At 65.6% G+C, this 13,813-nt stretch overlaps 1 protein-coding gene across 4 annotated transcripts in view; it reads right to left on the bottom strand.

Moving 5' to 3' along the window:
- TTYH3 (tweety family member 3) overlaps positions 1–13,813 on the bottom strand; it is a 28,674-nt gene that overhangs the window by 8,821 nt on the left and 6,040 nt on the right. For 2 of the 4 annotated variants that reach the window (XM_029219918.1, XM_029219917.1), the window contains exons 2-9: positions 4,196–4,365; positions 3,882–3,993; positions 3,519–3,739; positions 3,126–3,221; positions 2,889–2,961; positions 2,541–2,616; positions 1,458–1,513; positions 621–713 (exon numbers count right to left, since the gene is read on the bottom strand). In XM_029219918.1, coding sequence (XP_029075751.1) covers positions 621–713; positions 1,458–1,513; positions 2,541–2,616; positions 2,889–2,961; positions 3,126–3,221; positions 3,519–3,739; positions 3,882–3,993; positions 4,196–4,365 — 897 coding nt within the window. Of the gene's footprint in view, positions 1–620; positions 714–1,457; positions 1,514–2,540; positions 2,617–2,888; positions 2,962–3,125; positions 3,740–3,881; positions 3,994–4,195; positions 4,366–13,813 lie in introns of all 4 variants that reach the window. The other 2 variants (XM_029219915.1, XM_029219916.1) reach the window with 1 other exon arrangement.

Genomic DNA, 13,813 nt, shown 5'->3' with positions numbered 1-13,813 from the left:
GGCCTCCCTCCACCCCACACCCTGCCGTCGAGACCCCCTTGACCCCCACAGTCCTGGCACAGGCCCTGAGGACCCTTGGCTTTGAGAAAGGGGGACCCCCAAGTCTGTGCCCTGGTCTCAGGGGGCTGCTGAAGACGTGAGGGGGACAGTGAGGAGATGGGACGCACAGCACCTGCCCACGCGGCCACCAGGGCAGGGCCTTCGTTGTAACGGGAGAAACAACAAACGCCCGCGCGTCCCCTGACACGGGCCTGGTTCTTTTAAAAATCACGTTTTAAGGAACAGTTTAAGACAATGGAAGTTTTCAGAATATCTTAAGGGACAAAACACTGTCCAGGATACTCTGTGCAGAGTGAGACTGGTCCTATAGTGTATGTGTGCATGTGTATGAGTGTGTGTGTACGCACACGTGTGTGAGTGTGTGTGTGTGTGTGTCTGCACTGTAAAACCTACCAAAAATCCTCGGGGACGTGAGGGAAGGATGGCAGGTAGGAGAGAAGGCCAGACGCCCCAGCAGGGTCTTGCGGGAGGCAGCCTCAGCAGTGTCTGCACCCCACCTCCCTTTCGTGATGAGAAGAGGGATCCCACTGGCTCCACTGACCACACCCACAAGCCCTCACCTTGGTGGCCGGGTGCTCCCGCGGGACAGTCTTCAGGAGCTCAGCCACCACGTCCTGCATCTCCACCAGAGCCTTGTGGCTGCCCGACAGCTTCTGCTCCACAGAGAGGCCGGCTGATTCCAGCGGGGGTGGGGGCAGCCGTCTCTCCCTCCCCGAGGTCCCCACCCACACGTGGCGCAGGCCAGCTCCAGGGCCTTTGGCTTCTGCTGGCCCAAGGGGCGTCCAGCCTGTGAGGCCACGAGCTCATGGAGTGGGATGGCTGTGCCCGGCAGTCTGCTCTGTGGGCCTGTGGGACACCTTTTCTTGGCCCCCCAGATGACCACACACCCCAGAGGCCACACAGTGAAAATACAGCGTCTTTAGAGCAGATAAACAGTCCTGAGGACCCCAGAGGGCCACACAGTTACGTGGAATGACAGGCAGTGGGCTACATGGCTTCCCTTCAAATTCCATCATGACAACATCCATCCAGTTATTCCACAGAGCAGGCACAGGACCCCTGCTTCCATGGGGCATCCCTGGGCTCCTCCCACACCCGCCAGACAATCGGCTTTGCCCTACAGAGATGGCTGGGGCAGCCTGAGAAATGAAAGGAGTCCCAGGGATTCGAGGGCATTAAGCAGGCCACCCCAAAAGGCTTGTGCTGAGGCTGTCAGGGTGGCAACCCCGGGGACAGTTAGCAATGTCAACGTGGCATTCGCCCAACTGCCTCCCGACAGCTCCTGGGGCCCCAGGGGCCTGACGAGGTGTGAGAGTGGGCCTCGTGGTCTGCGGGCACCTGGGGGCAGGGGCCAGGGGACCAGATGCTCTGCGGGGCCGGAGCAGCCGAGCTCTCACCTGCTGGAAGGGGTTGGCGGCACGGGGCGAGCAGGCCAGGTAGTACTGAAGGATGTCTGTGGAGAGAGGTCAGGGCGGCTGAGCCACTCCAGCCGTCCGCGTGTGCCTGTGTGCGTCTGCTTGTGATGTATATCTACACGTGCGTGTCTGTGTCTGTGTGTATATGGGTGTCTCCACACCTGCGTGTGCACGCACCTATCTGCATGTGTACGGCTGTGTCTGCATGTCGTGTATGTAGGTATATCTGTGAACACGTGTATGTCTGCACACGTGGGTGTCTATGCGCACATGTCTGCATATGTTGTGTGCGCATTTACACGTGTGCACCTGTCTGTATCTGTGAGCGTGCAGGTGTGAGGGGGCACATGGTCTCCAGGGAGCCTGGGGCCAGGGCCCAGGCCCTTCTGCTCTGAGCCATGTCCCTGAAATGTGCACAATTCTCTCTTGGGGGGCGGCCTCATATCTCCCCTCCCTGGGGAGCAGCAGACAGGGCACTGGGGGTGGGCAAGGAGTCAGAGGTCACCTGGGCGGGCATCTGCTCCCAGGCCAGTTGGGCAGAACAGTTCTTAGGCCAGAATGTCACCCCAAAAAGGGGGCATGAGGCCGGAGCGTGCAGGTGGCCTGCTCATCCCCATTAAAACAGGTGTTGATTCAGTGTCCAACGTTCAGAGATGGGGATTCACTTATAATTCTGATTTTGAAAACCTAAGATTTTTCAAGCCCAGCCAGAGCTGGGGAAGAAGCCTTGGACCCCAACTGCCTAACACCTGCCCCCCACACCCCCGCCCTGTGCTCTCTGGTCTCTTCTTGGCGGCTCTCTGGGATCCAGTACACGATGCGGGCCAGGCGTAAGGTCCATCACGGACGGCCCAGGGCAGCCTCTCCGCGCCGCACCCATACTTGGCTGCCAAGATCTGGGTTCCTAGGGAACTTATGTCGGAAACATAAGAAAGCCCCACACTTGACTTTCGCCCCCAGTCAACAGAGCCAGCGAAAGGCCTGACCCAGATGGCCTGTGGCCCTGCAGGCAGCAGCTGGCACTCACGTGTGGCTGGGACTGCTGGGACACAACTGCAGACTCACCCCCGCTCAGCACCGAGCGCTCCTCCACCATCCTGGTCACGTAGGTGTCGGGGTCCACGCAGAAGTCGCTGGAGCCCTGGGGTGGGTGCAGGCAAGGAGGATGGGATGACTGAGCTGGGCGTCCCCCCGCCCCAGACCCCTCAGCTCTCAGGGGTGGAGCCTGGTCCCCCAGGGTCTGCGTTTGGCTCAGGAAGGTAGCGTGAGTCTGCGGGCGGTGGGGACTGACGGGCCGTGCGCCCGTGACAGGCTCCCAGGGGAAGAGGGGAGGGGCGATGAGTGTGGCATCCCCCACCCCACCCCCCGTGCTCGGCCAGCAGACGGGGATCACCTGTCCTCTCCATCACCTACCACAGACACGGCCAGCTCCAAGCCCAGTGCGCCCCAGCTGATGATCAGGGCCAGGACCCCCAGCAGGCAGACCCTTGGAGCAAAGACAGTCAGTCAGCACCCTCCAGGCCGGGGTGAGGGCTGCACCCCACGCCAGGCTGGACCCACAGACAGGGGGGTGGGACAGGGCTGACTCAGGGGACATGGTGCTGCGGGTGCCCCACCCCCTCCCCCTGCCCTGAGGGCCCACAGACTCACCCGACCAGGATCCCCTTGGAGCTGCGGATGAGGCCCACCAGCACCAGGAGGCAGATGGCCACGTCGAACAGCAGCAGGCCCAAGTAGCCCAGCCACCTGGGGGCACAGCGTACACATGGGCCGGGCACAGGGGGCCCAATCCCAGGGCAGCAGAAAGGGGGTGCTGGGGCAGAGCCAGGCAAACAGCCCAGAGGAGCTTCCACAGGCAGTTCTGGGATATGGAGACTGCCCTCACTCTTGTAACGTATGTCCCCATGGGGGACTCCTGCCACAGTGACCACCAGAGGCCCCAGCCCCTCGCCCCAAAAGACCTCAGGCACTGGGAGCTGGGCGCCGACTGGCCCATAGAGACTAGTGGGAACCGAGCGGGGCAGGAAGAAAAGAGGGCCGCACCTGTACCAGTCATAGAGGTCCACCTGCTCGGCCAGCGCCTCCAGAGACACGGCTGGGTTCCTCCAAAATGGGATGGCAGCCGTGTAGCCCAGCAGCGTTTCCAGCAGGCTCTGCAGCCGCTGGACCGCCCGCAGGGGCTCTGGCCGGGTGGCCAGCTGCCGCTCCAGGCTCTGCAGGCTGGGCTCCGCCGAGCGGTTCAGGGCAGCTGCGGTGTCCCACACCTGCGCCAGGTTCGGGGTGGCGTGAGCCGGGGCACGGGCCCGCTCCCACACACGCCCACGCCTCGCTCCCACACACTGGGGCACACGCGCACACACGCAGTTTAGGAGCAGGAAAAGAGGCCCCTCCCATGCTGCCACTCACGCGGTCCTGGACCCCCGCCACCGTGCGGTTGGCGTGGCGGAGCGAGTAGGTGGCCCGATGTATGCCGTCACTGGTCTCCCCATTGCCGTAGAACCCCACGGCGATACCGGCGCTGGGACAGGGCGGGGCCGCATGAGGGCACAGGCCCGGGAGCCCCGGCCCGCTCCGCCCCCAGTTTGCCCCGCCCCCGCCCCGCCCCCGGCCGGCCCACCCGGCCCCTCTCCTCTCGGCCCAGTCACCCCTCTATCCTGCCGCCCCCCCACTCTAGCCACGCCCCTCGCTGACCACGCCCCCGGCCCGCCCCGCGCGCTCACCTGCAGACCAGAGTGGCGATGATGACGCACCAGGCGGTGCAGCAGCAGTCGGCGTCCAGGTGCTCCTCGCTCTTGCGCCGCCGGCAGCACAGCCAGAAGGAGTAGACGAGCAGGAAGAGGAGGTCCAGGGCGAGGCAGGCCAGCGCGGCCGCCCCCAGCAGCAGCAGCGCCTGAGGGAGGTTGGGAAGTGGTGCTGGAGGTGTGGACCCCCGCCCTGGCTCTGCACCCAACTGCAGTACCAGCGAATTCCACCTGCGCCTGGGCCACGGGACCGGCACGCTCTCCCACTGAACCCTCCCCCAGCCCTGGGGATAGAGGCTCCCAGCACCTGGGTGATGTGCCTGTGGTCACCCAGACTCAGGACCCGAGACTCGGGACCCCTGACTCATGTCTTCACTCCTAGACACCAAGACTCTAAGCCCCACTTGGAGGGCCCAGGTGGGCAAGACCATGGGATCCCCTCTCCTAACCCTGCCCAGGCCCTGTGTGCTCCCCATGGGAGCCCACCACCTCCTGGGCCCCAGAGCCCAAGGCACATATCTTTGTACAGGGATTCTGGCCCAGGCGCTGTGAGGAGGTGCTGGCGGGGGACCCTGGGCAGGGCCAGCACAGTTGCTAACTGGCCACGTGGCCAGGGAAGGCCCTTACTCTCCCTGAGCCTCAGTTTCTCTTTTGTAAACAGGGGGTGATGCTGCCTCCCCACAAGAGGTAGGCACAGACTCTCAGGGAAGGCCACCCACACCTGCTGCAGGGCCCTGGGTGTGGGGCCATCAGCACCGTCACCATCCTCACCCTGAGTGCTGAGACTACTCTGGATCTGACCGCCTCTGTGAGCCCCTGAGCCTCGGGCAGCCTGAAGGGCCAGCACGCTCCAACCACATCCCAGGAGGCACCAGGGGACGAGGAAGTGCCCCCCAGCACCCTTCTGTCACTGAGGCCAGCGTCCCCCACGGAAAGCAGCTGACTGGATCCAGCGGTGACACGCGCTGTGGGCTCAGTCCTGGGCTGGGGCCTCAGGTGGACAGAGTAACAGGGACACAGCCCAGAGCCTTCATCTGTCACAACAGGCACCAGCCCGGCCTGGCCTGGGCACCACGCTCTTCAGTTTGCCTGGCCCAGTGCTTCACCACCACTTCACCAGTTAAAAAACCAGCCTCAGAGGAGGTAAGGAGGAAGAACCCATGTGCCCACATCACAGCCTTTCTGCCCACACGTGCTTCGCTGGGTTGAGGGTGGTAGCTGACACAGGGCTGCAGGGCAGCAGGCTAGCCCTGACCATGTACACCTCATGGGGGGGGGGTCCAAGTAAGTACCACAGAGAGGTGCCCACCCCACGGTGGTGCGACCATGGACACCCCTTAGCTGCTCCTGCTGGCACTACTACAGAGACAAGCAGACCTCAGGGGGACCTGGAAACACCCTCTTCGCGTCCTGACACTCAGCGATGTGGCTGTGAGCCTAGGGAGCCACCGGGGGGTGGAACGCCCAGGCCCGCCTGCCCCCTGCGGGGCCCCCTCGGGACCAGAGGCTCAGCCACAGAGGCACTGGGACCGCGGGATCACAGCCCTGGTGCCCAGCGGCTGTATCCCAGGAGCCAGCTGCCAGGCGGCAGACGCAGGACGGTACCCCCTGCCCTCCCAGCAGCCAGCCTGCCCAGCCCTCCATCCCTGATGACCCCCACACCCGAGGCAGGGCTCTCCCACCTTCCCCCTGACCGGGGCCTGCACCTCCAGCCATGATCCAAAGCCACGCGGGTGCCCTGGGAGCCGATGTGCTGTTTGGAGGCTGGGCCTCTGCCCTCCCGCGTGAGGGCCAGCGTGGGGCACCCTCTTGGGAAAGGCCGGGGCACCGCCACGAGGCTGCAGCACAGGCAGGAGGGTCTGACAGGACCTGGCAACCCTGGCCCACCAGCTGGGTGGGGGAAGGGAGGGGGCCCAGGGTGCTGGCTCCAGAGCACACCTTGTCAAGGTCCCAGGGTGCTGGCGTCACAGAGGGGACCCCGAGGCCAGTGGCGGGGGGAGAGAGGTTGTCCAAGGTCACACAGGGACACCAGCCAGGCCACAGCAGGGGGTCTCGGGTGGAAATCAAGGGACGTCACAGGGACAGGCGCCAGTCATGGGGGAGGGGACTCACCTCAGGGGCCTAGTGTCAGCCACAAACCCCGCCCCACCCCACAGCACACAGCAGGGTGCGAGGAACAGCACCGCCTAGTGGGCTCCGCCTTCACACGCACGAGCTGGAGACCAAGCACAGCGGCCGCAGGCCCTGCCGCCCCCGCCTGCGGGCTGCTCCCCTAAATCCTCAGTCGGACCACGCCACACGCCTGCCTAGACATCTCCACCAGCAACGAGCCGAGCCCCGTTCACCAGCCTGGCCCCCGCCAGCCCCAGCTCGGCCGAGCGCTGGCAGCGACCGCTGCCCCTCCTGCCGCAGCCGGAGCCCGCCTACCACCCCCCACCTCGCGCCACCTCCTCTCCTGCCGGATCCCCTCACCCGCCCCCACGTGCGGAACACAGCGTGCGTGGAGCTGATGCTGAAATCAGTGCATCTACACGCACCCCCTCAAGGAAACCCCTCTTGGAGTGAGGAAGCCGGGGAATCGGGCCCAGGGCAGGCGGCACCCCCTCTGGGGCCCTGAGTCCCCCAGCCTGGCAGCGCACGAGGCCAGGGCTCACACGGTCATCGGGGCTTGCCAAAGAGCTCGCGGGCCTAGACCACCGCCCGGGTGGCGCCAGGACCCCCACTCCCGTTCGCCAAATGAGAAAACTAAGGTAAGATAAGCGTCACTGGCCAAGCAGAATCCTAGCGCCTGGGGCAAGGCCGGGGTGGGGCACAGCTGGGCTCACCGCTTGTCTGGGAAACGTGTCAGGTGCCAGGGCCTGGCAGGCGCCCGACAGGCAGAGCCCCCGTCCTCGGGGCTGCCGGGCTGCTGCAGGAGGCTGGGGCTGGGGCCTGCTGGATGGGAGCCGGGCCATGAAAAACAGAACAAGCAGAACAGGCAGGAGTAGTAGCAGGGCGAGTCTGCAAGGGCGCATCATCACCCAGCAGGTCGGGGAAGAGCCCTCTGGGCAGAGGCCACCACAGCTGACACTGCCCAGAGGCGCCGTGCCAGGCCTGGGCACCCGGGAGGCGCACTTGGATCTCCTACAGCTTTGATTTCGTTTGTTTTTTGTTGTTGGGTTCTTTTTTTTTCTTTTTTCCTTTTTTGGTTATCTTTTTTTTTTTTTTCCCCTAAACCACGAACCATACTACCTTTATAATTAAAACACGAACCCAGAAACCTGTCAGTAGCTCTTTTCAGCCAGCCGTGGGAGGCCCCTGGCCTGCTCCCAGCTCTGCCACGTGAGAGCCAGTGCGGCTCCCGCAGGCCCTGCTTCCTCTTCTGGGAATGTGACATTTCCCAGTCCCTCCCAGCTGTCACGTGGGAGAAGGGCCGGCTTATGGCGATGCTGCAGTCCCTGCTGGTGCCCAGTCCCCCAAGAGCAGAGGTCGAGGGTAGGGACACCCCGGGTGTCACCACCAGGAGGCAGCCTGCTGCTGGACAGAGGTGTGAGGGAGTGGCTCCTGCCCAGCCCAGAGGGGTGGCTAGTCTTGAGGGGAACCAGAGGGCTGGGGTTCGAACGCTGCTTTGCCTGGTTCTAGAATGTGACCGTGGGTCAGTGTCCCTGTGCCTCAGTTTCCCCACGTATAGAACAGGGACAGTGGCGTCACTCCCTTACCTAGCAGGGCTGCTGTGAGATGAAATGAGCTAACGCCCATAAAGACTTAGAACAGTGCCTCCGTGGGGAGCCCTCGGGGTACTGCTCCCAGGCCAGCTCTACCCACGCAGCCAGGTGGGCTGGGGAAAGGGAGCCGCTGTCCCAGCTGCTGGGGGGGAGTCCAGGCCACTCACGGACAAAGTGGGCGTGTGCACGTTCACGCCCACCCACGTGTATTCATGCCCACACGTGTTCACATGCGCACTCACACCCACACACGTGAAGCTGCCGCCCCTGAGCTCCCAGCAGCAGTGCCAACAGCAGCCTGTGGCTAGAAGCTCTGTGGTCCTGGGGGGGGGGCAGGCGGGGAGGGGTTCCCAAGCACCTGGGCATCGGACCCCTGCCGGCGACGGGGAGCCGAGAGAGGCGTCAGCCAGCCGAGGGCAGCCTCACGCACAGGCACAGCCACCTGCCTGGGGGCCCTAAGAGTCACAGCCCTGGGGGAGGAGCCTCCTGTTCCACCCCTGCCTCACGGGCTGAACAAGTGACAGGCAGGGGCAAGGCAGGCCCAGCGCCGGGGAGCCCCGGGTCCAGGGCCTTGAGGGTGAGAGTGTGTCCCGGGGCTCCAGGAGGGGTACCTGAGGACAGGAGAGTGACTTCCAGAGGCTTCCCTGAAGGCAAGGACAGGCAGAGACCCAAGTGCTATATGTCACCCCTTTAGCCCAACACACAGGAAGCCAGGCGTCCGGGCAGCTGGGGTTCCGCCCCCTCCCCTCCTGTGCTGTCTGCCCAGCTCCAGAAAGCCCTTCCTGACCGTGATGACAGGGCCCTATTTCCACCCTTTAAGCGCCGGGTCTGTCTGCCCACACCTCCCCTAGGGGGCGCTGGAAAGGCCTCGCTAAGCTCATCAATTTAGCTGGGGTGGTGCCCCCTCTGGCCCTGAGGCCTGGCCCACAGTGGACACTCAGAAACACGGGGCCCCTGCCCCCCACCCCAAGCTCTGACAGGCTGGGGCAGCTTTCTCTCTGGCAGGACGGCTTCCTCGTGGACGAGGCCAGCCTTAAACCTGGACCCCGCTGGGCTGCTCGTGGGCCCCTGGCACAGCCCCAGGAGGCAGGCTGCGGGGCCTCCACCAGGACAGCCTCACTCAGCCCTGTGGAGAGGTGACAGCACCCTCTTCCTGGATGACACAGGGTCCCAGCCCACTGCTGCAGAGCAGCAGAGCCCACGTGCGTGCCGGAGCCAGGCCTGGGGCGCACGGCAGTGGGCAGCTGCTTCCTCCCGCCCAGGGGCCGGGCGGCCTGACCTCTGCCCTCGTCCAGAGAACAGCCTTCCCCTGGCGTTCCCGTGGCGGCCCCGCCTTCCCTTTCAACAGCCTGGCGTCCCCTCTGAATGGGAAATGTTTGATCAGCATCTGGGCTCTGACCAAATGGAATTTTCCGTCTGTGATGGAAGTGATGTCAGCACTCAGTCAGGCGAGACAAGGCGCTGGGGCCCGTATCCTGACCGCGGGCCACAGCGCTGGCCGCCCGCCACCTGAGCGCGCCTCAAGCACTGCGCTGTGAGGACTTGGCGCGGACACACGTGCACGGGGCTGGGGGCCCGTCCACCCACTCCTCCCGGCCCTACAGCTGCTGTTTCTCAGCCCCAGCCCACCCCACCGGTCCCAAGGCCCTGCAGCCCCGGCCGTGGAATGTATCCACCAAGGAGGCCCCTGCCCGGCCCTGTGTCCAGGCGCTCCCCCCAGGCCCTAAGGCCCCCAAAGTCCCCACCGGCTCTGGAAACACCTGATGAGCCAGAGCTCAGGGTCTGAAGCCTCACTCCGTCCCATTTCAGACCCAGGCCCAAATCTGAGGCCTATCAGGGGACCTGACAAGTCCCTGGCCTCCAGCGGGTCCTCCCAGCGCCGGCGAGGGGACAAGGGACAGGGGCCCGAGGGCAGAGGTGGTCTCTGTGTGAGCCTCAGCGGGCTCCCTGTGCAGGTGGGTGGTCCCAACAGGGTGGGCGGATCCCCAGCTCAGCCTCAGACTTGCTGGCAGTCCAGCTACAAGGGGGCTATCCAGCCGGCCCTGTAAGGGGAGGGCCATGGTGTGTCACCAAATCTTACTAATAAAAGCCCGTGCAGCAGAGGCTGAGCCCCATCGCAGCCGGGAGGCCACAGCGTGAGAGCGCACAAGGCTGGAGGCCTGTCCCCACCACGACCTGCTGCGGCCCCCACCCCGTACCCGCTCTGCTCCTTCGGCACAGCCCAGGTGTGGGCTGTCAGCGCACGGGTATGCGCACCACACAGCGCCGGCTCGGGCTGCACCAGGAGGCCCCAGGCCACCAGGCCGGCAGGGCCACGCGTGACCCTGGGGCAGCACCTCCACGTGTCACCTGCACAGGCAGCTCAGCTAGGCGTCCTGGCAGCACGTGGCACGGAAGCCTGCGAGGGAGCACGCCACACGCGGGGAGCACATCAGAAGCATGGACACACTGCCTGCTGAACACGCACCCCTGCCGGCAGAGCCGCTGCCGTGCCATCAGCAACTGACCCCGAGAGCTGGCCTGTCCACTCAGCCCCTCTGCAGGCCACCAAAGCCCGCGGCCAGGCTGGGGAGACACCGCCCCACTGGGAGACCCTCACGGAGGTTCTGATGGGAAGTGTGGGCCCATGGCTGCCCCAAGCACAGCGCCAGAGGCCGCTTCCCCGCCACCCTGCCGTCCCAGTGGCGGGGCCTCCTTGTGGGAAATCACGTGCACCCAGGCGCTGGCGCTGGCAGGGAGACTTGGGACCAGCAGTCCAGGGGTGACTTGGGTAGGTTCCGGGAGATCGGGCTCTTCCTTCAGGTCATGTGCTAGTGGGGTGGGGCCGGGATCCCAGCCCGGGGGCGTGACCGCAGCCTGAGGTCCCTCCGCTGCCGGGCGGATGGGAGGGACTTGGGAGGGCTGTGTGCCTGCCAGAGCGGGAGCCCCCGGAGAAGGGCTGACCCCCTCCCCCTGTACCAACTCTCCGGGGGAGGTGGCCTGGCCAGCTGGTAAACAGCAAGCTCCAAAGAGGAGGCAAGTCCAAATTCCACCAGGGACCTGGGACCTCACCGGCCCGCACTCCCATGTCCTCATGTCGGTCACACCGGCCTCACCACGCACAGGGCCTCCGGAGCTGGCCCGACCGAGGACCACTACACACAAGGTGTCCATACTCAGCGCCAGGCCTGGCCCTGGGGACGGGGGCATGGGACCCGCAGACACAGCTCCTGGTGGGCTGGCATCTCCCAAGACCCCAGCAGTGCAGGCCTGGAAGCACAAACTGTGGGAACCAGGGAGATCGGGGGAGGGGTGCAGGAGCTTCCGGGGGTGCCCTAAACTGCCATTACAGGGTCAGCGGGTGCCAGCAGGGCACGGTGAGGTGTGGGGTGAGCACTCCCAGAGAGGGACAGTGTGAGTGAGGGCCCAGCACCAGGTCCAGGCTGCAGACCTGCGTCCTGGGAGGCCCTGGCAGCTGTGACCAAGGCAGCGGAGTGGTGGCTCCAGTAGATAGGGATGGAGTGGGAAGGGGGAGCCATAGACCCCTCCAGTGCCTCTGGGGCTTGTCCACCTCAGCCCTGGGGCTGCCAAATGCCCTTCTCCAGAGGAAGAGACCAGGTCAGGGCGTCCAGGAGGCTGGCAGCGTCCCACACCCCAAGGTACCCTCTAGGAACCCAGAGATGTCCTGGCTGGAGCCCTGGGCCTGGGAGAGGAAAGGGGAGGGGCACCAGGCTGAGCTGCTGCCACAGCTCCTACGTCTGGGGTCTCCCACTGGGAAGGACGCACCCCACATGGCACTGCCCCCTCCCCTAGCGCTGGCCCTCTGCCTCAGCACCCACAGTAGCCAAGCTACACACACGGCCTTGTTGGTCCCCAGACCACCCAGGGCAGGGGTGGCACCCATCCCCCAGGCCAGGGGTGGCACCCACCCCCCAGGCCAGGGGTGGCACCCACCCCCCAGGCCAGGGGTGGCACCCACCCTCCAGGCCAGGGGTGGCACCCATCCTCTAGGCCAGGGGTGACACCCATTCCCCCAGGCCAGGGGTGGCACCCATCCTCCAGGGCAGGGGTGACACCCATCCTCCAGGGCAGGGGTGACACCCATCCTCCAGGCCAGGGGCCTGGGGCCAGCAGGGACACCCAGGGCCCCCACACTTGAGTAATGGAGACAGGGTGTGGGCCAGCACAGGCCTCCTGAGGAAAGTTCCAGAAGAGGCCCCCTCACCCCCTGGGCCAGGCTGGCTGGGTGCTGAGGGCCGTGGAGCTGAGCCGGGTGTGCAGCCCGCTGCTCCCCAGCCCGAACACACTTGGCTGTGGCTCCCAGATGCCGGCCAGAAATTAAAAACAGATCTTCCACCGAGCCAGGCTTGGGTTTCACAAATTCCATGATGGTGAGCTCGTGGCCATGCCTGGAGAAAGCACAGCCAGTGGCCAGCATGCAGCAGCCCGGGAGGGGTCCAGCTCTCTGGCCAAGTCCCCTCACCCTGAGGTCCTAGGTCCAGGCCACCAGGCTTCACAGACACACTCCAGCTGCACCTCCATCCTCACGGGCACACACCGCCCTGCCCCGCCAGGAATCACCGGGACACAGGCCCAGCGAGGCGGGACTTGGGTGAAGCCCCAGAGAGAAGCTCTGGTCGGTCATCCCCCAGGCTCGGCACTCCTGCTGCCCTCCAGGCCTGTGGGCCACGTGGAAGGACACCGAGGCCCCGCTCTCCCACTGCCCACGCCCCGCCTGCTGGCGGAGGGAAGACACCAGAGAACACGGCGCTGGCACGGCCCTCGAAGCCGCGAGCGTGTCTATTTCGGTCCGATGCCCTAACACGTCTCCCAGCATGACACCCAGAAAACTCCTCTGCTCTTCACCAGCCTGTCTGCAAGCGCCTCTCCACTCCTGGGGGCGCACGCGACAGGCCTCAGGTGTAGCCAGGAGCTACCAGACGGGCGGTCACATCATCGTCCAGGCCAGAGCCCAGCCCAGGGCTCGTCTCCACCCTGGGGCACAGCCCAACCCGACTCGGGGGTCAGCAGTCTGGAGGGCCCCTCACAACGGTCAGGAACCCAGCCCAGGGCGCACGGGGCCAGGGCAGGGGAGCGGGGGAGCCGGGCAGAGTGGCACCGCACCTGGCGCTCTTCTCAGAGGCAGAAGCAAGGGGCCACTCAGGCTTTGGGCAGCCCGGCCTCACCCCATGCCCTCAGCCAACACAGGACACGCCTGGCCCTAGAGGGTGCTGCGGACAAAACCAAGCACCCTTGGCACACCTACCGTTCAGAGCCCACCTGCCCCTCTGAGGGGACCCAGCCTCAGCCAGCCACCTCCCAGGAGGGGGAGGAGCGCACCAAGCGGGGGCTGCAACCTGCGTGTGTGCACGAGCCCAGCGGCACATGAAGAGCCCAGGCCCTGAGTGGGGGGCAGTGTGGAGGGAGGCAGCGCCCCCCCGGAAGCCTGCCCAGCCCACGTGCAGACCCTGGCACCCCTCAAATCCACCAGGCCCAGCCCAGGAAGTCACTCAACCCTCCCCTGGCCCTGCTCCCTGAGGGCACACCGGGCGCCTGCCCCGACTTTGGACAAGAACCCGAGCAGCCTCAGGGCCAGCTGGCACCAGGCGCAGGCCCTGTCCTGCCCCTGACACTGGACTGGAGGCCTGGAGGCCCACTGCAGCCTCCAACAGCCCCGTCCATGGCACGAAGGGCACCCGCTGCCTCGGCAGATGTCAGCGGTGCATGGGCCCCTCGGGAGTCCAGCAGGGCAGGCGCAGACCCAATTCTGGGGCATCTGCATCCCCTCTGCAGCAGGGACCCCCGGGCAGGCCTGGGACCTTAGCCACAGTTGTCCTCTGCAAAGTACCTCCCACCTCTGGCAGCGTGTGGCTCCCTGCTCTGGGCGACAGGGCCTGGTGTGTGCCGTGAGAGC

Source organism: Monodon monoceros, unplaced genomic scaffold, assembly GCF_005190385.1.
Source record: "Monodon monoceros isolate NGI ecotype Baffin Bay Population unplaced genomic scaffold, NGI_Narwhal_1 Super_Scaffold_13, whole genome shotgun sequence".
Classification (NCBI taxonomy): Eukaryota; Metazoa; Chordata; class Mammalia; order Artiodactyla; family Monodontidae; genus Monodon; species Monodon monoceros.
This window is presented reverse-complemented; position numbering and strand designations above follow the sequence as displayed.